At 53.0% G+C, this 23,917-nt stretch overlaps 1 protein-coding gene across 1 annotated transcript in view; it reads left to right on the forward strand.

Annotated features, from left to right (window-relative positions):
* LOC134354575 (zinc finger protein neuro-d4-like) overlaps positions 1-23,917 on the forward strand; it is a 170,263-nt gene that overhangs the window by 57,638 nt on the left and 88,708 nt on the right. Inside the window, exons 2-3 of the mRNA XM_063063510.1 lie at positions 913-1,073; positions 3,109-3,216. Of these exons, the coding sequence (XP_062919580.1) occupies positions 913-1,073; positions 3,109-3,216 (269 nt within the window). The remainder of the gene's footprint in view (positions 1-912; positions 1,074-3,108; positions 3,217-23,917) is intronic.

The following is a 23,917-nucleotide window of genomic DNA, read 5'->3' on the forward strand; positions in this document are numbered from 1 at the left end:
GTGTCCCGGTCAGAGTGGGGGGGGGGGAATTCGGTGTCCCGGATGGAGGGGGTGGAATTCGGTGTCCCGGACGGAGGGGGTGGAATTCGCTGTCCCGGACGGAGCGGGGGAATTCGGTGTCCCGGACAGAGGGGGTGGAAGTCGGTGTCCCGGACGGAGGGGGGAAATTCGATGTCCCGGACGGAGGGGGAAATTCGGTGTCCCGGACGGAGGGGGGATTTCGGTGTCCCGGACGGAGCGGGGGGGGGGAATTCGGTGTCCCGGACGGAGGGGGGAGATTCGGTGTCCCGGACGGAGGGGGGATTTCGGTGTCCGGCACGGAGGGGGTGGAATTCGGTGACCCGGACGGAGGGGAGGATGAAATCGGTGTCCCAGTCAGAGGGGGGAAATTCGGTGTCCCGGACGGAGGGGGGAAATTCGGTGTCCCAGACGGAGGGGGGATGGAATTCGGTGTCCCGGACGGAGGGGGGATTTCGGTGTCCGGGACGGAGGGGGTGGAATTTGGTGTCCCGGACGGAGGGGTGGAATTCGGTGTCCCGGACGGAGGGGGGAAATTCGGTGTCCCAGACGGAGGGGGGGAATTCGGTGACCCAGACGGAGGGGTGGATGGAATTTGGTGTCCCGGACAGAGGGGAGGGGGGAGGGCTGAATTCAGTTTACCAGACAGAGGGGAGGGAAGTCGGTGTCCTGGATGAGGGGTGGGAGGAATTCGGTGTCCCGGACTGACGGTGGAGATGAAGTCGGTGTCCCGGACAGAGGGGAGTGGGAGGGTGGAAGTTAGTGTCCCGGATGGAGGGGGTGGGGGGGGGCGGATGAAGTCGGTGTCCCGGACAGCGGGGAGAGGTGTCAGACGGGGAGTGCAGATGGGTATCAGGTCAATGCTGACAGCTCCTCCTATCACTCCTCCCGCAGACTGGGCGAGGATTTCTACCGGGAGGCGATGGAGCACTGTCGGAGTTATAATGCCCGTCTGTGTGCGGAGAGGAGCATGAGGCTGCCATTCCTCGACTCGCAGACCGGCGTTGCCCAGAACAACTGCTACATCTGGATGGACAAGACCCACCGAGGGCCGGGTAGGTTCACCTTCCTCCCGTGTAGGGGGAACGGCAGGGGAGGGATGAGGAGATGAGGGGAGCAAGGGGATGAGAGGGGAGGGAGGGGATGGGGGGAGGAGTTTAAGGGAATGAAGGGGTGAGGGAGGGGAGGGTAACAGATGAGGATCAGGTTCGAGGTTTGGACAGGAAGTATGTTGAGTGTCAAGGGGAGAGTCATGGAATTGAACAACACAGAAAAGGCCCTTCAGCCCAAATGGTCTATGCTGACCAATGGTCCCGTAAAATATCCCAACTGCAACGGGGCAGATGAAGTTCCTGGCGATGAGTGAGAGGAGATGGAGGAGGTGTGAGGTGGAGGGTGTTGGGGTAAATGTTGAGGATTCGGGGTGAGTTCGGAGTCGGGGTGAAGTGTTGGGATTGGTGTGCAAATGGGCGAATGGCGATGCAGATAGGTGCAGCCTATGGTTTTGGCAGTGGGAATTTTGGGGAGTTTGAAATTGAGAAAGATGCTCCAAAAATGCACAATTACCTTGCCCATCTTTGGTGAAATGGTGCTGGTACCTGTGGGGTTAACTCATTCTGTGTCCAGGTTGTCCCTGTGTCCGTGCTCCCTGTCCTGTGTCTGAACCCTTGTCCATGCTCCCTGTCTTGTGTCTGATCCTGTGTCCGTGTTCCCTGTCTCGAGTCTGATCCCGTGTCCGCGTTCCCTGTCTCGTGTCTGATCCTGTGTCCGTGCGCCCTGTCTTGTGTCTGAGCCTGTGTTTGTGTTCCCTGGCTCGTATCTGATCCTGTGTTTGTGTTCCCTGTCTCGTGTCTGATCCTGTGTCTGTGCGCCCTGTCCTGTGTCTGATCCTGTGTCCGCCTTCCCTGTCCCGTGCCTGATCCCGTGTCCGCCTTCCCTGTCTCTAGTCTGATCCCGTGTCCGTGTTCCCTGTCTCGAGCCTGATCCCGTGTCCGCGTTCCCTGTCTCGTGTCTGATCTCGTGTCTGATCCTGTGTCCGTGTTCCCTGTCTCATGTCGGTACCCCATGTCCATGTTCCCTGTTTTATATTCATGCAACTTGTCTGTGTTCCCTGACTTGTGTCTGTTCCTGTGTTGTGTTCCCTGTCCTGTGTTTGAGCCCTGTATCTGTGTTCCCTGTCTGTCTCATGTCTGAACCTTGGGTCTGTGTTCTGTATGTCCTGTCTGAAATCCATTTCCGTGTTCCCTGTCCTGTGTCTGATTCCTGTATACGTTTTCGTTGTCCCATGTCTGAGCTCTGTTTCTGTGTTTGCTGTCCCGTGTCTGAGCTCCGTGTGCGCATTCTGTGTCAGGCAACAATTATGGCTTTAGTCCTTGGAATGTAGGAGAGTGAGGGGTGACCTTGTGGAGTGTTTAAAATCACTAGTAGTGACTTTGTTGAAGTGTTTAAAATCACGAGGATGACCTTGTGGAGTGTTTAAAATCACGAGTGGACCTTGTAGAGTGTTTAAAATCATGAGGGGTGACCTTGTTGAAGTGTTTAAAATCACAAAGGGTGACCTTATGGAGTGTTTAAAGTCACGAGGGGTGACCTTATGGAGTGTTTAAAATCACGAGTGAACCTTGTTGAGTGTTTAAAATCATGAGTGGTGACCTTATGGAGTGTTTAAAGTCATGAGGGGTGACCTTATGGAGTGTTTAAAATCACGAGTGAACCTTATGGAGTGTTTAAAATCACGAGTGAACCTTGTTGAGTGTTTAAAATCATGAGTGGTGACCTTATGGAGTGTTTAAAATCACGAGGGGTGACATTGTGGAGTGTTTAAAATCACGAGGGGTGACATTGTGGAGTGTTTAAAATCATGAGTGGTACAGAAGAGTGAGTACACTTGAGTCTTTCTCCAAGGGAAAGGGAATCAAACCCAGAGGTATAAGGTTGGGGGGGTGGGGGGAGAGGCTCAGAAGACACCAGGAGGGCGAATTCTCCAGGCCGAAGGGTGTTGTGTAGATAGCTCCAGAAAGTCGATGACTCTGGGATTGTACCTGTCTGAAGTTTGTAACTCGAATTGTTTTTGCTTCCCCGATCCTGCAGGCTTGGGCCCAGGACAGTTGTACACCTACCCGGCCCGTTGTTGGCGTAAGAAACGGCGCCTAAACATCTTGGAAGATCCACGACTTCGGCCCTGTGAAATTAAACTCGGTAAAAGAGCCTTCTTTCTAATTTTTTACTCCCTTGATCTGCACTCAGGTTTGAGGGCAAGTCTTTAAAATGATTATTGGTGTTTTCAGTAAGTTCTCCCCTCTCCCACTTGTTTGGTGAACGAGCCCACAGCCGACCAGAGCAGGGGGTCAGCAACACTCAACGCCACATTGACGTGGGGAGGACACTTCTATTTGTGTTCAAAACTGGGACCTGGTCCATCACAACAAAAAAATTCAAAAATGCAAAAGTCACCCCTCGTGATTCCGGAGAAACCCCTCTCCACAGAGCAATGGGATATGGAAGCAACACACACAAAATGCTGGAGGACTTAGCGGGCCAGCCAGCATCTCTGGAAAATAGTACAGTCGGCGTTTCGGGCAAAGGGGAAGGGTCCTGGCGAAGGATCTCAGCCCGAAAGGTCATCTGTACTCTTTTCCATAGTTGCTATAACTATAATAGGATCAATGAAAGATCAACCAGAGTGCAGAAGATAACAAACTGTGTAAATACTAATGTAAATAAATAACAAGAACATGAGATAATGGGATAAAGAATCCTTAAAGTGAAATCATTAGTTGTGGGAATAACTCAATGGATGTGTGAAGTGAGTGCAGTTATCCCCTTTTGTTCAAGAACCTGATGGTTGGGAGCTGAATGTCCCAACACATTCTATCGGACGGATAGGAAGGTAGGCAGAGGGGGTGGTGTGGCTCTGCTGGTAAAGATTGGCATCAAATCAGTAGAAAGATGTGACATAGGATTGGAAGCTGTTGAATCCTTGTGGGTTGAGTTAAAAAACTGCAAAGGTTAAAGGATGCTGATAACAGTTATATACAGGCCTCCCAACAGTAGCTGGGATGTGGACCACAGATCACAACAGGAAATAGAAATGGCGAGTCAAAAGGGCAACATTATGGAAGTCATGGGAGATTTTAACATGCAGGTCGGGTTGGTAATGGGTCTCAAGAGAGTGAGTTTGTTGAATGCCTAAGAGGTGGCTTCTTAGAGCAGTTTGTCGTTGAGCCTACTAGGGGATCAGCTATACTGGATGGGGTGTTATGTAATGAACCAGAGGTGATTAGGGAGCTTAAGGTAAAGGAACCCTTAGGAACCAGTAATCACAATATGATTGAGTTCAACTTGAAATTTGATAGGGAGAAAGTAATTCTGATGTAGCAGTATTTCAGTGGAGGAAGGGAAATTACAGTGGTATGAAAAAGCAGTTGACCAAAGAAAATTGGAAGGAGCTGGGAGAAATGAGGAAGGTGCAGGATAGATGTATTCCAAAAAAATGAAGAAATACTCAAATGGTAAAATAGTAGAACTGTGGCAGATGAGGGAAGTCAAAACTATTGTAAAAGCAAAAGAAAGGGCGCACAACAAAGCAAAAATTAGCAGGAAGGTAGAGGATCGGGAAGTTTTTAAAACCTACAGAAAGCAACTAAAAAATCATTAGAAGCGAAAAGAGGAAATATGAAAGCAAGTGAGCAAATAATATCAAAACGGATAGTAAAAGTTTTTTCAAGTATGTTAAAAATAAAAGAGAAATGAGAGTGGATATTGGACTGCTAGAAAATGAGGCAGGAGAAATAATAACGGGGGACAAGGAGATGGCTGATGAACTAAATGGGTATTTTGCATCAGTCTTCGCTGTGGAAGACACGAGCAGTGTGCCAGATGTTGTACCGTGTGATGGAAGAGAAGTGGGTGCAGTTACTATAACAAGGGAGAAGGTGCTCAAAAAGCTGAAAGACCTAAAGGTACATAAGTCACCCGGGCCAGAGGAACTGCAATCTAGGGTTGTGAAAGAGGTAGTGTTAGAGATTGAGCTGGTATTAAAAATGATCTTTCAAACATCATTGGACTCTGGCATGGTGCCATAGGACTGGAAAAATGCAAATGTCACTCCACTCTTTAAGAAAGGAGGAAAGTACCAGAAAGGAAATTATAGACCAGTTAGCCTGACTACAGTAGTTGGGAAGATGTTAGAGTCAATTGTTAAGGATGAGGTGATGGAGTACTTGGTGACAGTACAAAGTCAGCATGGTTTCCTTAAGGGAAACCCTACCTGATGAACCTATTGGAAATCTTTGAGGAGACTACAAGTAGGATAAATAAAGGGGATGCAGTGGATGTTGTGTATTTGGATTTTCAGAAGGCCTTTCTCAAGGTGCCACACATGAGGCTTATTACCAAGTTAAGAGCCCGTGGTATTACAGGAAAGTTACTCACATGGTTAGAGCATTGGCTGATTGGTAGGAGGCAGCGAGTGGGAATAAAAGATCCTTTTCTGGTTGGCTGCCAGTAACTAGTGGTGTTCCGCAGGGGTCGGTGTTGGGACCACTTTTTTTTATGCTGTATATCAATGATTTAAATGACGGAATAGATGGCTTTATTGCCAAGTTTGGAGATAATACAAAGATTGGTGGAGGGGCAGGTAGTGTTGAGGAAACAGGTAGGATGCAGAAGGACTTAAGACAGATTTGGAGAATGGACAAGAAAGTGACAAATGAAATACAATGTTGGAAAATGCATGATCATGCGCTTTGGTAGTAGAAATAAATGTGCAGACTATGTTTTAAACGGGGAGAAAATCAAAAATTTGAGATACAAATGGACTTGGGAGTCCTTGTGCAAAACACGCTAAAGGTTAACTTGCAGGTTGAGTTGGTGGTGAGGAAGGCAAATGCAATGTTAGCATTCCTTTCAAGAGGTCTAGAATAGAAGAGCAGGGATGTGATGCTGAGGATTTATGAGGCATTGGTGAGGCCTCACCTTGAGTATTGTGAACAGTTTTGGGCTCCTCATCTAAGAAAAGATGTGCTGGCAGTGGAGAGGGTCGAGAGGAGGTTCACAAGGATGATTCCAGGAATGAAAGAGTTACCATATGAGGAACGTTTGATGGCTCTGGGTCTGTACTCATTGGAATTTAGGAGGATGAGGGGGAATCTTTCGAATGTTGAAAGGCCTAGACAGAGTAGATGTGGAAAGGATGTTTACAGTCTAGGAATAGAGGGCACAGCTTCAGGATAGAGGGGCGCCCTTTCAAAATAGAGATGTAGAGAAATTTCTTTAGCCAAAGGGTGGTGAATTTGTGGAATTTGTTGCCACTTGCAGCTGTGGAGGTCAGGTCGTTGGGTGTATTTAAAGCAGAGGTTGATAGGTTCTTGGTTGGACATGACATCAAAGGTTACAGGGAGAAGGCAAGGGACTGGGGCTGCGGGGGGAAAAAAGGATCAGCCATGACTGAATGGTGGAGCAGACTCAATGGGCCAGATGGCCTCATTCTGCTCCTATGTCTTATGGTCTTATGGTCTATGGTTGAGGAGTAGTAACTGTTCTTAAACCTGGTGGTGAGAGTCCTGAGGTTCCTGTACCTTCTATCTAATGGCAGCAGTGAGAAGAGAGCATGGCCTGGGTGGTGGGGATCCCTGATGATGGACGCTGCTTTCCTATGACAGTGTTTCATGTAGATGTGCTCAATGGTTAGGAGGGCTTTACCTTGATGTGCTGGGCTGAATCCACTACCTTTTGGAGGATTTTCTATTCATGGGCATTGGTGTTTCCATACCAGGTTGTGGTGCAGCCAGTCAATACACTCTCCACCGCACATCTATACATATAGAAGTAGAAATTAGGCCATTCTTCCCATTGAGTCTGCTCTGCCATTCCATCATTTCTAATTATTATAGCTCTCAATCCCACTCTGGCCTTTTACCTCTTCTCAGCTCCTATCACCTCTCCTTGGGTCCCCTCCTCCTTCCCTTTCTCCCATGGTCCACTCTCCTCTCCTATCAGATTCCCTCCTTTCCAGCCCTTTACCTTTCCCACCCACCTGGGTTCACCTATCGCCTTCCAGCTATATTCCTTACCCACCACCCCACCTTTTTATTCTGCTGTCTTCTCCCTCCCTTCTCAATTCTGAAGAAGGGCCTTGGCCTGAATCGTCGACTGTTGATTCATTTCCATAGATGCTGCCTGACCTGCTGAGTTTCCCTGGTAACTTGTGTGTGTTGCTTTGGATTTCCAGCAACTGCAGACACTTCTCATGTTTTCCTGCCTTCTCCCTGTAACCTTTGACCCCCTTCCCTTACTACTTCCACTTTAACATTACCCAGTGGTTTGGCCTCCACATGCTGCCTGTGGCAATGAATTCCACAGATTACCTGTATGAATCACCACACGCTCTTCCTCATGTCTGTTCTAAAGGGACATCCTTCTGCTCTGAGGCTGTGTCCTCTGGTCCACATCCTCTCCACGTCCACTCTATCTAGGCCACATCTACTTGAGATACATCAACTTTGAACTTTGAACTGTGAAAAGCTTTTGTTTCCCATGCCACCTGGACAGATTACTGACTCACTGCCCGTTACGCCGCTGGTGTTTAGAGCAGCAGTGAAGATCCCCCATCTCTGGTGGTGTTCAAGGCTTCCTTCATCATGTCAGTAGCTTCCTCTCAGTTTTCACTACTGTCAGTCATACAAGTCCCGGTGGAGACTCAGGAATACCCTCACACTCAGATGTAGAAGGATTCTTCATTGCAGTTTCCGTAACAATATTGTTTGACCAGTCAGGGTTGTAGCCGTGAGGTGAACCCCCAAACCTGGAGGACTGGTGAACCACTCTGAGTCTGCCCTCTACCCTTTGACCTGTTTGACGTGGGTGACCTTACCAAGAACCAAAGAACTGAGGCAAAAGCCTCAAACCACGACGAGGCTGTGGTCCTCTTGGACAAAGTACATTGATGTATTAAAAAGAAAAAAAACTGCAGAAATTGTACTGTAGTTGTTGGTAAGCAAAGTGCAGGGGGCCATGACGAGATCAAAGAGGTCTTCCTTCAGTGTGTGAGAGGTCCAGTCAAGGTCTGCCAACCCTGGGGTGAAGCTGTCTCTGAGCCTGGTGTACATGCTTTGACCTGTTTGACATGGGTGACCCTACCAAGAGCCAAAGCATGAAGCCCTGACTCCAGCCAACACAACTCTCTGGGCCATTGAGGTCTGGGCCTGCCAACACTGGGGTGAAGCTGTCTCTGAGCCTGGTGTACCTGGTTTTGTGGATTTTGTGTTTACTTGCCAATGAAAAGAGTGCCTGTCCCAGGCGGGAGGGGCCGAATGCATGGACCGACATATCAGAATGGGAATGGGAAGGCGACTTGCAGTGGGCGATGAAAGAGCGAAGTAGCTTGACAAAGTGGTCCTCAGTCTGTGTTGGGTCTCACCGATGTAAAGCAGGCCACACTGGATACAAGTGCTGCTTCACATGGAAGGTCTATTTTTGGCCGGGAATCATGGTGAGGGAAGAGACGTAGAGGCTGGTGGGTGAAGGCAGAGGATAGTAAAACCCATCTGGAGCATCCCCGCGGCCTCCCTTCCCCCATATGTAACACTTACCAGGAGCGTTGGAGATGAAGAGATCAAAGCATTGTTGGGAACCCCTACCACCCATCCCACAATCTCTTTGACCCACTACCCATCAGGAAGGAGGTACAGGGGCATCAGGACTAGGACTGCCAGACTGGTAGCAGCTTCTTCCCCCAGGCTGTGAGAGTAATGAATACCCTGTCACCCCCGAGGTCTCGTTCCCAGAACAGCGAGCTGCTTACTGTTTACCTGAGCTGCACAATTGATATACATTTTAAATTATATTTTATTAGCTTATCTCTGTTTTATGTGCTGTGCGTGATATAAGTTTTGAGAGTGCACTGAGCTGCAGAGGAAGCTTTGTTCATTTGGTTGTATAGTCATAGTCATACCTTATTGATCCCGGGGGAAATTGGTTTTCGTTACAGTTGCACCATAAATAATAAATAGTAATAAAACCATAAATAGTTAAATAGTAATATGTAAATTATGCCAGTAAATTATGAAATAAGTCCAGGACCAGCCTATTGGCTCAGGGTGTCTGACCCTCCAAGGGAGGAGTTGTAAAGTTTGATGGCCACAGGCAGGAATGACTTCCTATGACGCTCTGTGTTGCATCTCGGTGGAATGAGTCTCTGGCTGAATGTACTCCTGTGCCCACCCAGTACATTATGTAGTGGATGGGAGACATTGACCAAGATGGCATGCAACTTGGACAGCATCCTCTTTTCAGACACCACCGTCAGAGAGTCCAGTTCCATCCCCACAACATCACTGGCCTTACGAATGAGTTTGTTGATTCTGTTGGTGTCTGCTACCCTCAGCCTGCTGCCCCAGCACACAACAGCAAACATGATAGCACTGGCCACCATAGACTCGTAGAACATCCTCAGCATCGTCCGGCAGATGTTAAAGGACCTCAGTCTCCTAAATAAGTATTCACCCCTCCCCCCTTGGAAGTTTTCATCTTTTATTGTTCTACAACATTGAATCACATTCGATTTAATTTGGCTTTTTTGATACTGATCAACAGAGATAGACTCTTTCTTGTCAAAGTGGAAATAGATCTCTAAATTAATTGCAAATATAAAACACAAAATAATTGATTGCACAAGTATTCACCCCCTTTAATATGACCCACCAAATCATCACTGGTGCAGCCAATTGGTTTTAGAAGTCACATAATTAGTTAAACGGAGATCATCTGTATACAGTCAAGGTGTTTCAATTGATTGCAGTAAAAATACACCTGTATCTGGAAGATCCAACTGCTGGTGAGTCAGTATCCTGGCAAAAGCCACACTATGAGGACAAAAGAACACTCCAAGCAACTCCATGAAAGGGCTGTTGAAAAGCACAAGTCAGGAGATGGACACAGGAAAATTTCCAAGTCACTGAATATCCCCTGGAGTACAGTTCAGTCAATGATCAAGAAGTGGAAAGAATATGTCACAGCTGTAAATCTGCCTAGAGCAGGCCATCCTCAAAAACTGAGTGACCGTGCAAGAAGGGGACTAGTGAGGGAGGCCACCAAGAGACCTATGACACCTCTGGAGGAGTCACAAGCTTCAGTGGCTGAGATGGGAGAGACTGTGTATACAACCGTTGTCCGGGTGCGTCACCAGTCACAGCTTTATGGGAGGGTGGCAAAGAGAAAGCCACTGTTGGGAAAAAAAACTCACATGAAATCTCAGCTAGAGTTTGCCAGAAGGCATGAAAGTCAGCTGGAAGAAGGTGCTATGGTTTAATGAAACCAAAATTGATCTTTCTGGCCATCAGACTAAGCACTATGTTTAGCATAAGCCAAACACTGCACATCATCAAAAACACACCATCCCTACCATGAAGCATGCTGTGGGGATGCTTCACTGCAGCAGGCCCTGGAAGGCTTGTGAAGGTAGAGGGTAAAATGAATGCAGCAAAATACAGGGAAATCCAGGAGGAAAACCTGATGCGGTCTGCAAGAGAACTGCAACTTAGGAGAAGATTTGTTTTCCAGCAAGTCAATAACCCCAAGCATAAAGCCAAAGCTACACAGGAACGGCTTAAAAATTAACAAAGTTAATGTCTTGGAGTGACAAGTCAGAGTCCAGACTAAATGAGAATTTGTGGCTGGACTTACAATCCCCATGCAAATCTGACAGAGCTTGAACAGTTTTGTAAAGAATGGAGAAAATTGTAGTGTCCAGATGTGCAAAGCTCATACTTTATACTTTATTGTCGCCAAACAATTGATACTAGAACGTACAATCATCACAGTGATATTTGATTCTGCGCTTCACACTCCCTGGATTACAAATATTAAGTATTATAAATATTAAAAATTTAAATTATAAATCATAAATAGAAAATAGAAAAATGGGAAGTAAGGTAATGCAAAAAAACCGAGGGGCAGGTCCAGATATTTGGAGGGTACGGCCCAGATCCGGGTCAGGATCCGTTCAGCAGTCTTATCACAGTTGGAAAGAAGCTGTTCCCAAATCTGACCGAACGAGTCTTCAAGCTCCTGAGCCTTCTCCCGGAGGGAAGAGGGACGAAAAGTGTGTTGGCTTGGTGGGTGGTGTCCTTGATTATCCTGGCAGCACTGCTCCGACAGTCTGATGGAGACCTATCCACACAGATTCAAGGCTGTAATTGCTGCCAAAGGTGCATCTACTAAATACTGACTTGAGGAGGGTGTGAATACTTATGCAATCAATTATTTTGTGTTTTATATTTGTAACTAATTTAGATCACTTTGTAGAAATCTGTTTTCACTTTGACATGAAAAATTCTTATTTCTGTTGATCAGTGTGAAAAAGCAACAAATTAAATCCACCGTGGTTCAATGTTGTAAAACAATAAAACATGAAACTTCCAAAGGGGGGTGAATACTTTTTATAGGCACTGTGTGACGTCAATAAACTTGAACTTGATAGGTAGAAGATGACCGGAGAAAGGAAGGGGCTGGAGGAGCTGGGGAGGGTGAAGGTGGGTACAGAAATGGACGGCTGATGCGAAGGGGGCAGGAAAGCTACAAGGTTAAATGAAAAGGTGAGAGTGAGGGAGATGAGGGCAGCTGATGTGGAGTGGAAATGCTAGCACAGGGCAGATGACTCAAACAGGCCACCCATTCGAAGCTACTTATTGCACGATGTGGGACCATCCCTTTAAGATCGTCATGGCGTGCCCTTTGGGGCAGAGTGTTACAAGCCATTGATAAGCCTGATTGATTGATGAACTACCCCGGGGTCAGTGATCAGCTCTACTCTCTGATCGATTGGCCCTTTCTTTCATACTGAAACGTGGCAGCTTGTCAGAACTGCGTGATTATCACCATTTTAACAAGGTCTGATTGGCGCTAATCAATTCTCCTTCATGGCTCCTGGGACCCAGCTAATAACTGATAGGCCATTTAATTAGTGGCCGGAGAATTAACGCTTCTTCCTCACTGACAAACTCTGAGTACACAGTTAAAACCAAGTTGGTTAAGTGGGGTTGATTCCCCGAGAAAGCCTGTGTGGTCCTGAACACTCCATGTAACATGGTACCGTAGCCATTAGCGCCATTACAGCGATCACCAATCGGAGTTCAGTCCCTGCCGCTCTCTTTAAGGAGTTTGTACATTCTCCCCATGGGGAGACCACGTGGCTCTCCTCCCACAGTCCAAGGACCTATGGGTTAGGGTTACCTGAGTTGTGGGCGTACCCACAGGAGGCATGGCTCCTGCCCCCCTGGAACATCCTGGTGTTTGTCAATGACGCAAGTCACTACATTGTCATGATATAGATGTGACAAATCAAGCTAATCTATAAGCTATGTTCGGTGCCTGACCTACAATACCGTTAATCAGAATCAGGTTTAGTATCACCAGCAAATGTTGTGAAATTTGCTGTTTTGTGGCGGCAGTACAGTGTAATAATAAACACTGAATTACAGGAAATGTGTTCAGTTCTGTGCAAAAGTCTTAGGCACATCTGTGAAGTGAAGATGCTTTAAAAAATAATGAAATAAAAAGTTTCTAAATAACAGAAGATTACTATAAAGAGCAATAAAAACTCCAAATCAATATTTGGTGTGACCATTCTTTACCTTTAAAAGTTTGTCAATTCTCTTGGGTCCACTGTTGTACGGGTTTATAACAGAATCAGCTGGTAGGTTGTTGGAGAGCTCGCCACAGTTCCTCTGCAGACTCTCGCTTGCTTCTGTCTCTCCAGGTAATCCCAGACAGCCTCGATGATATTGAGATCAGGGCTGTATGGGGGCCACACCATCTGAAACCATATATAAAAAATCTAGCGTTCCTAAGATTTTTGCACAGTACTGCTTATATTAAAATTTAAAATCCATGGCTGTAGTTGAGGATTTCAGCTGCGGCAGTCTAAAATGGAAATATTTGAAGATTTCCGCCAGAGCTGCTCACACGAGCTGTAATGTCGAAGCTCATCACAAGGTGTGAAAAGTATTTGGATGGATTTCATGCTGCTTGTTTTCTGCGTTTCCTTCGCTTCCAGGCTCCTTCTCCACAAGTGCTGATCAACAGCCTAATATTTGTGCTGAAGTGATTTCGGGCACTTTGCTGTCATTCCGGAGACGTATGGGTTAGGGTTAGTGAGGAGTGCGCATGTGGTGTAGGCGTGGTAACACTTGCGAGCTGCTCCCAACACATCCCCGGACTTCGCTGGTCGTTGATGCACTGTAACTAACGTATGCACACACACAGAGACACACGCACACGCACACACAGACACACACACACTCACACACATGCACAGACACACACACACACACACACACACACACACGCAGACGCACACACACAGAGAAACACACACAGACGCGCGCACAGACACAGACACAGACACACACACAGAGACGCAGATACACACACACAGACACAGACATGCACATGTACACAGACATATGCACACATATACACAGACACAGACACACACAGAGACGGACTCACACACAGACAGACACAGCGACACAGATACACAGGCACCACACAGACACACACAATACAGCAGGGCAGGTAGCATCTATGGAAATGAATAAACAGTAAAAGTTTGGGGCCGCGACCCTTCATCTGGGGCGTGTACATTTCACGGTATGTTTCACAAATATTTTCTGATACATGTCTTTGCACTGTACTGGTGCTGTAAAATAATAAATTTCAGTGGTTGAATTTAGTATCAGAGAACATATACATTTTACAACTTGAAATTCTTACTCTTTGTTGACATCCACAAAAACAGAGAAACAACAAAGAATGAGTGACAGAAAACGAAGCCCCTCCCTCTCCCACTGCACAAGCAGCATCAATCCTCCCCGACTCGCCCCAACATGAGCATCAACCCCCTTCCCCTCCCCCACTCACCCCAACATGACCATCAACTCCCCGTTCCCCTCCCCCACTCACCCCAACATGAGCATCAACTCCCCCTTCCCCTCCCCCCACTCACCCCAACGTGAGCATCAACTCCCCCTTCCCCTCCCCAACTCACCCCAACATGAGCATTAACCCCCCCTTCCCCTCCCCCACTCACCCTAACACGAGCATCAACTCCCCCTTCCCCTCCCCCACTCACCCCAACATGAGCATTAACCCCCCTTCCCCTCCCCCACTCACCCCAACATGAGCATCAACCCCCCTTCCCCTCCCCCACTCACCCCAATGTGAGTATCAACGTCCTTCCCCTCCCCCACTCGCCCCAACATGAGCATTAACCCCCCTTCCCCTCCCCCACTCACCCCAACATGAGCATCAACTCCCCCTTCCCCTCCCCAACTCACCCCAACATGAGCATTAACCCCCCCTTCCCCTCCCCCACTCACCCTAACACGAGCATCAACTCCCCCTTCCCCTCCCCCACTCACCCCAACATGAGCATCAACCCCCCTTCCCCTCCCCCACTCACCCCAACATGAGCATTAACCCCCCTTCCCCTCCCCCACTCACCCCAACATGAGCATCAACCCCCCTTCCCCTCCCCCACTCACCCCAACATGAGCATCAACTCCCCCTTCCCCTCCCCCCACTCACCCCAACATGAGCATTAACCCCCCTTCCCCTCCCCCACTCACCCCAACATGAGCATCAACTCCCCCTTCCCCTCCCCCACTCACCCCAACATGAGCATCAACTCCCCCTTCCCCTCCCCCACTCACCCCAACATGAGCATTAACTCCCCCTTCCCCTCCCCCCACTCACCCCAACATGAGCATCAACTCCCCCTTCCCCTCCCCCACTCACCCCAACATGAGCATCAACTCCCCTTCCCCTCCCCCACTCACCCCAACATGAGCATTAATCCCCCTTCCCCTCCCCCACTCACCCCAACATGAGCATCAACTCCCCCTTCCCCTCCCCCCACTCACCCCAACATGAACATCAACTCCCCCTTCCCCTCCCCCACTCACCCCAACATGAACATCTACACCCCCTTCCCCTCCCCCACTCACCCCAACATGAGAACAACTCCCTCTTCCCCTCCCCCACTCACCCCAACATGAGCATCAACTCCCCCTTCCCCTCCCCCACTCACCCGAACATGAGCATTAACCCCCCCTTCCCCTCCCCCACTCACCCCAACATGAGCATCAACTCCCTTCCCCTCCCCCACTGGCCCCAACATGAGCATTAACCCCCCCTTCCCCTCCCCCACTTACCCCAACATGAGCATTAACTCCCCCTTCCCCTCCCCCACTCACCCCAACATGAGCATTAACCCCCTTCCTCTCCCCCCACTCACCCCAACATGAGCATCAACTCCCCCTTCCCCTCCCCCACTCACCCCAACATGAGCATCAACTCCCCCTTCCCCTCCCCCAATCACCCAAATGTGAGCATCAACTCCCCCTTCCCCTCCCCCACTTACCCCAACATGAGCATCAACTCCCCCTTCCCCTCCCCCAATCACCCAAATGTGAGCATCAACTCCCCCTTCCCCTCCCCCAATCACCCCAACATGAGCATTAATCCCCCTTCCCCTCCCCCACTCACCCCAACATGAGCATCAACTCCCCCTTCCCCTCCCCCACTCACCCCAACATGAACATCAACTCCCCCTTCCCCTCCCCCACTCACCCCAACATGAACATCTACACCCCCTTCCCCTCCCCCACTCACCCCAACATGAGCATCAACTCCCCCTTCCCCTCCCCCACTCACCCCAACATGAACATCTACACCCCCTTCCCCTCCCCCACTCACCCCAACATGAGAATCAACTCCCCCTTCCCCTCCCCCACTCACCCAACATGAGCCCAACCCCCTTCCCCTCCCCCACTCACCCCAACATGAGCATCAACTCCCCCCTCCCCTCTCCCCCACTCACCCCAACAACTCCCCCTTCCCCTCCCCCACTCACCCCAACATGAGCATCAACCCCCTACCCCTCCCCCCACTTACCCCAACATGAGCATCAACTCCCCCTTCCCCTCCCCCACTCACCCCAACATGAGCATCAACTCCCCCTTCCCCTCCCCCACTTGCCCCAACATGAGCATTAACCTCCCTTCCTCTCCCCTCACTTACCCCAACATGAGCATCAACTCCCCCTTCCCCTCCCCCCACTCACCCCAACATGAGCATCAACTCCCCCTTCCCCTCCCCCACTCACCCCAACATGAGCATCACCCCCCTTCCCCTCCCCCACTCACCCCAACATGAGCATCAACTCCCCCTTCCCCTCCCCCACTCACCCCAACATGAGCATCAACTCCCCCTTCCCCTCCCCCACTCACCCCAACATGAGCATCAACTCCCCTTCCCCTCCCCCACTCACCCCAACATGAGCATCAACTCCCCCTTCCCCTCCCCCACTCGCCCCAACATGAGCATTAACCCCCCCTTCCCCTCCCCCACTCACCCCAACATGAACACTCCCCCTTCCCCTCCCCCACTCACCCCAACATGAGCATCAACTCCCCCTTCCCCTCCCCCACTCACCCCAACATGAGCATTAACCCCCCCTTCCCCTCCCCCACTCACCCCAACATGAGCATCAACTCCCCCTTCCCCTCCCCCACTCACCCCAACATGAGCATCAACTCCCCCTTCCCCTCCCCCACTCACCCCAACATGAGCATTAACCCCCCTTCCCCTCCCCCACTCACCCCAACATGAGCATCAACTCCCCCTTCCCCTCCCCCACTCACCCCAACATGAGCATTAACTCCCCCTTCCCCTCCCCCACTCACCCCAAGATGAGCATCAACTCCCCCTTCCCCTCCCCCCACTCACCCCAACATGAGCATCAACTCCCCCTTCCCCTCCCTCCACTCACCCCAACATGAGCATTAACCCCCTTCCTCTCCCCCCGCTCACCCGAATGTGAGCATCAACTCCCCCTTCCCCTCCCCCCACCCGCCCCAATATGAACATCAACTCCCCTTCCCCTCCCCCACTCACCCCAACATGAGCATTCAATCCCCCTTCCCCTCCCCCCACTCACCCCAACATGAGCATCAACTCCCCATTCCCCTCCCCCACTCACCCCAACATGAGTATCAACTCCACCGTCCCCTCCCCCCACTCACCCCAACATGAGCATTAATCCCCCTTCCCCTCCCCCACTCACCCCAACATGAGCATCAACTCCCCCCTTCCCCTCCCCCACTCACCCCAACATCAACATCAACTCCCCTTCCCCTCCCCCACTCACCCCAACATGAACATCTACACCCCCTTCCCCTCCCCCACTCACCCCAACATGAGAATCAACTCCCTCTTCCCCTCCCCCACTCACCCCAACATGAGCATCAACTCCCCCTTCCCCTCCCCCTACTCACCCGAACATGAGCATTAACCCCCCCTTCCCCTCCCCCACTCACCCCAACATGAGCATCAACTCCCTTCCCCTCCCCCCACTGGCCCCAACATGAGCATTAACCCCCCCTTCCCCTCCCCCACTTACCCCAACATGAGCATTAACCCCCTTCCCCTCCCCCCACTCACCCCAACATGAGCATTAACCCCCTTCCTCTCCCCCCACTCACCCCAACATGAGCATCAACTCCCCCTTCCCCTCCCCCACTCACCCCAACATGAGCATCAACTCCCCCTTCCCCTCCCCCAATCACCCAAATGTGAGCATCAACTCCCCCTTCCCCTCCCCCACTTACCCCAACATGAGCATCAACTCCCCCTTCCCCTCCCCCAATCACCCAAATGTGAGCATCAACTCCCCCTTCCCCTCCCCCAATCACCCCAACATGAGCATTAATCCCCCTTCCCCTCCCCCACTCACCCCAACATGAGCATCAACTCCCCCTTCCCCTCCCCCACTCACCCCAACATGAACATCAACTCCCCCTTCCCCTCCCCCACTCACCCCAACATGAACATCTACACCCCCTTCCCCTCCCCCACTCACCCCAACATGAGCATCAACTCCCCCTTCCCCTCCCCCACTCACCCCAACATGAACATCTACACCCCCTTCCCCTCCCCCACTCACCCCAACATGAGAATCAACTCCCCCGTCCCCGCCCCCACTCACCCCAACATGAGAATCAACTCCCCCTTCCCCTCCCCCACTCACCCCAACATGAGCATCAACCCCCTACCCCTCCCCCACTTACCCCAACATGAGCATTAACTCCCCCTTCCCCTCCCCCACTCACCCCAACATGAGAATCAACTCCCCCTTCCCCTCCCCCACTTGCCCCAACATGAGCATTAACCTCCCTTCCCCTCCCCCACTCACCCCAACATGAGCATCAGCTCCCCCTTCCCCTCCCCCACTCACCCCAACATGAGCATCAACTCCCCCTTCCCCTCCCCCACTCACCCCAACATGAGCATTAACCCCCCCTTCCCTCTCCCCCACTCACCCCAACATGAGCATCAACTCCCCCTTCCCCTCCCCCACTCACCCCAACATGAGCATCAACTCCCCCTTCCCCTCCCCCACTCACCCCAACATGATCATTAACCCCCCCTTCCCCTCCCCCACTCACCCCAACATGAGCATCAACTCCCCCTTCCCCTCCCCCACTCACCCCAACATGAGCATTAACCCCCCCTTCCCCTCCCCCACTCACCCCAACATGAGCATCAACTCCCCCTTCCCCTCCCCCACTCACCCCAACATGAGCATCAACTCCCCCTCCCCTCCCCCTCCCCCACTCACCCCAACATGAGCATTAACCCCCCTTCCCCTCCCCACTCACCCCAACATGAGCATCAACTCCCCCTTCCCCTCCCCCACTCACCCCAACATGAGCATTAACCCCCCTTCCCCTCCCCCACTCACCCCAACATGAGCATTAACTCCCCCTTCCCCTCCCCCACTCACCCCAACATGAGCATCAACTCCCCTTCCCCTCCCCCCACTCGCCCCAACATGAGCATTAACCCCCTTCCTCTCCCCCCGCTCACCCGAATGTGAGCATCAACTCCCCCTTCCCCTCCCCCCACCCGCCCCAATATGAACATCAACTCCCCTTCCCCTCCCCCACTCACCCCAACATGAACATCCCCCTTCCCCTCCCCCCACTCACCCCAACATGAGCATCAACTCCCCATTCCCCTCCCCCACTCACCCCAACATGAGCATCAACTCCCCCTTCCCCTCCCCCACTCACCCCAACATGAGCATTAACTCCCCCTTCCCCTCCCCCACTCACCCCAACATGAGCATCAACTCCCCCTTCCCCTCCCCCACTCACCCCAACATGAGCATCAACTCCCCCTTCCCCTCCCCCACTCACCCCAACATGAACATCTACACCCCCTTCCCCTCCCCCACGCACCCCAACATGAGAATCAACTCCCCCTTCCCCTCCCCCACTCACCCCAACATGAGCATCAACTCCCCCTTCCCCTCCCCCACTCCCCCCAACATGAGCATTAACTCCCCCTTCCCCTCCCCCACTCACCCCAACATGAGCATCAACTCCCCCTTCCCCTCCCCCCACTCACCCCAACATGAGCATTAATCCCCCCTTCCCCTCCCCCACTTACCCCAACATGAGCATTAACCCCCTTCCCCTCCCCCACTCGCCCCAACATGAGCATTAACCCCCTTCCTCTCCCCCCACTCACCCCAACATGAGCATCAACCCCCCCTTCCCCTCCCCCACTCACCCCAACATGAGCATCAACTCCCCCTTCCCCTCCCCCACTCACCCCAACATGAGCATCAACTCCCCCTTCCCCTCCCCCACTTACCCCAACATGAGCATCAACTCCCCCTTCCCCTCCCCCACTCACCCCAACATGAGCATCAACTCCCCCTTCCCCTCCCCCAATCACCCCAACATGAGCATTAATCCCCCTTCCCCTCCCCCACTCACCCCAACATGAGCATCAACTCCCCCTTCCCCTCCCCCACTCACCCCAACATGAACATCAACTCCCCCTTCCCCTCCCCCACTCACCCCAACATGAACATCTACACCCCCTTCCCCTCCCCCACTCACCCCAACATGAGCATCAACTCCCCCTTCCCCTCCCCCACTCACCCCAACATGAGCATCAACTCCCCCTTCCCCTCCCCCACTCACCCCAACATGAGCATCAACTCCCCCTTCCCCTCCCCCACTCACCCCAACATGAGCATCAACTCCCCCTTCCCCTCCCCCACTCACCCCAACATGAGCATCAACCCCCTACCCCTCCCCCCACTTACCCCAACATGAGCGTTAACCCCCCTTCCCCTCCCCCACTCACCCCAACATGAGCATCAACTCCCCCTTCCCCTCCCCCACTTGCCCCAACATGAGCATTAACCTCCCTTCCCCTCCCCCACTCACCCCAACATGAGCATCAACTCCCCCTTCCCCTCCCCCACTCACCCCAACATGAGCATTAACTCCCCCTTCCCCTCCCCCCACTCGCCCCAACATGAGCATTAACCCCCCCTTCCCCTCCCCCACTCACCCATGATGAGCATCAACTCCCCCTTCCCCTCCCCCACTCACCCCAACATGAGAATCAACTCCCCCTTCCCCTCCCCCACTTGCCCCAACATGAGCATTAACCTCCCTTCCCCTCCCCCACTCACCCCAACATGAGCATCAGCTCCCCCTTCCCCTCCCCCACTCACCCCAACATGAGCATTAACTCCCCCTTCCCCTCCCCCACTCACCCCAACGTGAGCATTAACTCCCCCTTCCCCTCCCCCACTCACCCCAACATGAGCATCAACTCCCCCTTCCCCGCCCCCACTCACCCCAACATGAGCATCAACTCCCCCTTCCCCTCCCCCACTCACCCCAACATGAGCATCAACTCCCCCTTCCCCTCCCCCCACTCACCCCAACATGAGCATTAACTCCCCCTTCCCCTCCCCCACTCACCCCAACATGAGCATCAACTCCCCCTTCCCCTCCCCCACTCACCCCAACATGAGCATCAACTCCCCCTTCCCCTCCCCCACTCACCCCAACATGAGCATTAACCCCCCTTCCCCTCCCCCACTCCCCCAACATGAGCATTAACCCCCCTTCCCCTCCCCCACTTACCCCAACATGAGCATTAACCCCCTTCCCCTCCCCCACTCACCCCAACATGAGCATTAACCCCCTTCCTCTCCCCCCACTCACCCCAACATGAGCATCAACTCCCCCTTCCCCTCCCCCACTCACCCCAACATGAGCATTAACTCCCCCTTCCCCTCCCCCACTCACCCCAACATGAGCATCAACTCCCCCTTCCCCTCCCCCACTCCCCCCAACATGAGCATCAACTCCCCCTTCCCCTCCCTCACTCACCCCAACGTGAGCATCAACTCCCCCTTCCCCTCCCCCACTCACCCCAACCTGAGCATCAACTCCCCCTTCCCCTCCCCCCACTCACCCCAACATGAGCATTAACTCCCCCTTCCCCTCCCCCACTCACCCCAACATGAGCATCAACTCCCCCTTCCCCTCCCCCACTCACCCCAACATGAGCATCAACCCCCCCTTCCCCTCCCCCACTCACCCCAACATGAGCATCAACTCCCCCTTCCCCTCCCCCACTCACCCCAACATGAGCATTAACTCCCCCTTCCCCTCCCCCACTCACCCCAACATGAACATCAACTCCCCCTTCCCCTCCCCCACTCACCCCGTGAGCATCAACTCCCCCTTCCCCTCCCCCACTCACCCCAACATGAGCATCAACTCCCCCTTCCCCTCCCCCACTCACCCCAACATGAGCATTAACTCCCCCTCCCCGTCCCCCACTCACATCAACATTAGCATCAACCCCCTTCCCCTCCCCCACTCACCCCAACATGAACATTAACCCCCCCTTCCCCTCCCCCACTTACCCCAACATGAGCAACAACTCCCCCTTCCCCTCCCCCACTCACCCCAACATGAGCATCAACTCCCCCTTCCCCTCCCCCACTCACCCCAACATGAGCATCAACTCCCCCTTCCCCTCCCCCACTCACCCCAACATGAGCATTAACCCCCTTCCTCTCCCCCCACTCACCCCAACATGAGCATCAACTCCCCCTTCCCCTCCCCCACTCACCCCAACGTGAGCATCAACTCCCCCTTCCCCTCCCCCACTCACCCCAACATGAGCATTAATCCCCCTTCCCCTCCCCCACTCACCCCAACATGAGCATCAACTCCCCCTTCCCCTCCCCCACTCACCCCAACATGAGCATCAACTCCCCCTTCCCCTCCCCCACTCACCCCAACATGAGCATCAACTCCCCCTTCCCCTCCCCCACTCACCCCAACATGAGCATTAATCCCCCTTCCCCTCCCCCACTCACCCCAACATGAGCATCAACTCCCCCTTCCCCTCCCCCACTCACCCCAACATGAACATCTACACCCCCTTCCCCTCCCCCACTCACCCCAACATGAGCATCAACTCCCCCTTCCCCTCCCCCACTCACCCCAACATGAGCATCAACTCCCCCTTCCCCTCCCCCACTCGCCCCAACATGAGCATTAACTCCCCCTTCCCCTCCCCCACTCACCCCAACATGAGCATCAACTCCCCCTTCCCCTCCCCCACTCACCCCAACATGAGCATCAACTCCCCCTTCCCCTCCCCCACTCACCCCAACATGAGCATCAACCCCCCTTCCCCTCCCCCACTCACCCCAACATGAGCATCAACTCCCCCTTCCCCTCCCCCACTCACCCCAACATGAGCATCAACTCCCCCTTCCCCTCCCCCCACTCACCCCAACATGAGCATCAACTCCCCCTTCCCCTCCCCCACTCACCCCAACATGAGCATCAACCCCCCTTCCCCTCCCCCACTCACCCCAACATGAGCATCAACTCCCCCTTCCCCTCCCCCACTCACCCCAACATGAGCATCAACTCCCCCTTCCCCTCCCCCACTCACCCCAACATGAGCATTAACCCCTTCCTCTCCCCCCACTCACCCCAACGTGAGCATCAACTCCCCCTTCCCCTCCCCCACTTACCCCAACATGAGCATTAACCCCCTTCCTCTCCCCCCACTCACCCCAACGTGAGCATCAACTCCCCCTTCCCCTCCCCCACTCACCCCAACATGAGCATTAACTCCCCCTTCCCCTCCCCCCACTCACCCCAACATGAGCATTAACCCCCCCTTCCCCTCCCCCACTCACCCCAACATGAGCATCAACTCCCCCTTCCCCTCCCCCCACTCACCCCAACATGAGCATCAACTCCCCCTTCCCCTTCCCCTCCCCCACTCACCCCAACATGAGCATTAACTCCCCCTTCCCCTCCCCCACTCACCCCAACACCCCCCTTCCCCTCCCCCACTCACCCCAACATGAGCATCAACTCCCCCTTCCCCTCCCCCACTCACCCCAACATGAGCATCAACTCCCCCTTCCCCTCCCCCACTCACCCCAACATGAGCATCAATCCCCCTTCCCCTCCCCCACTCACCCCAACATGAGCATTAACTCCCCCTTCCCCTCCCCCACTCACCCCAACATGAGCATCAACTCCCCCTTCCCCTCCCCCACTCACCCCAACATGAGCATCAACTCCCCCTTCCCCTCCCCCACTCACCCCAACATGAGCATCAACTCCCCCTTCCCCTCCCCCACTCACCCCAACATGAGCATCAACTCCCCCTTCCCCTCCCCCACTCACCCCAACATGAGCATCAACTCCCCCTTCCCCTCCCCCACTCACCCCAACATGAGCATTAACCCCCCTTCCCCTCCCCCACTCGCCCGAACATGAGCATCAACCCCCTACCCCTCCCCCACTCACCCCAACATGAGCATTAACCCCCTTCCCCTCCCCCACTCACCCCAACATGAGCATAACTCCCCCCTCCCCTCCCCCACTCACCCCAACATGAGCATTAACTCCCCCTTCCCCTCCCCCACTCACCCCAACATGAGCATTAACCCCCCTTCCCCTCTCCCCACTCACCCCAACATGAG

Source organism: Mobula hypostoma, chromosome 12 (assembly GCF_963921235.1).
Source record: "Mobula hypostoma chromosome 12, sMobHyp1.1, whole genome shotgun sequence".
NCBI lineage: Eukaryota > Metazoa > Chordata > Chondrichthyes > Myliobatiformes > Myliobatidae > Mobula > Mobula hypostoma.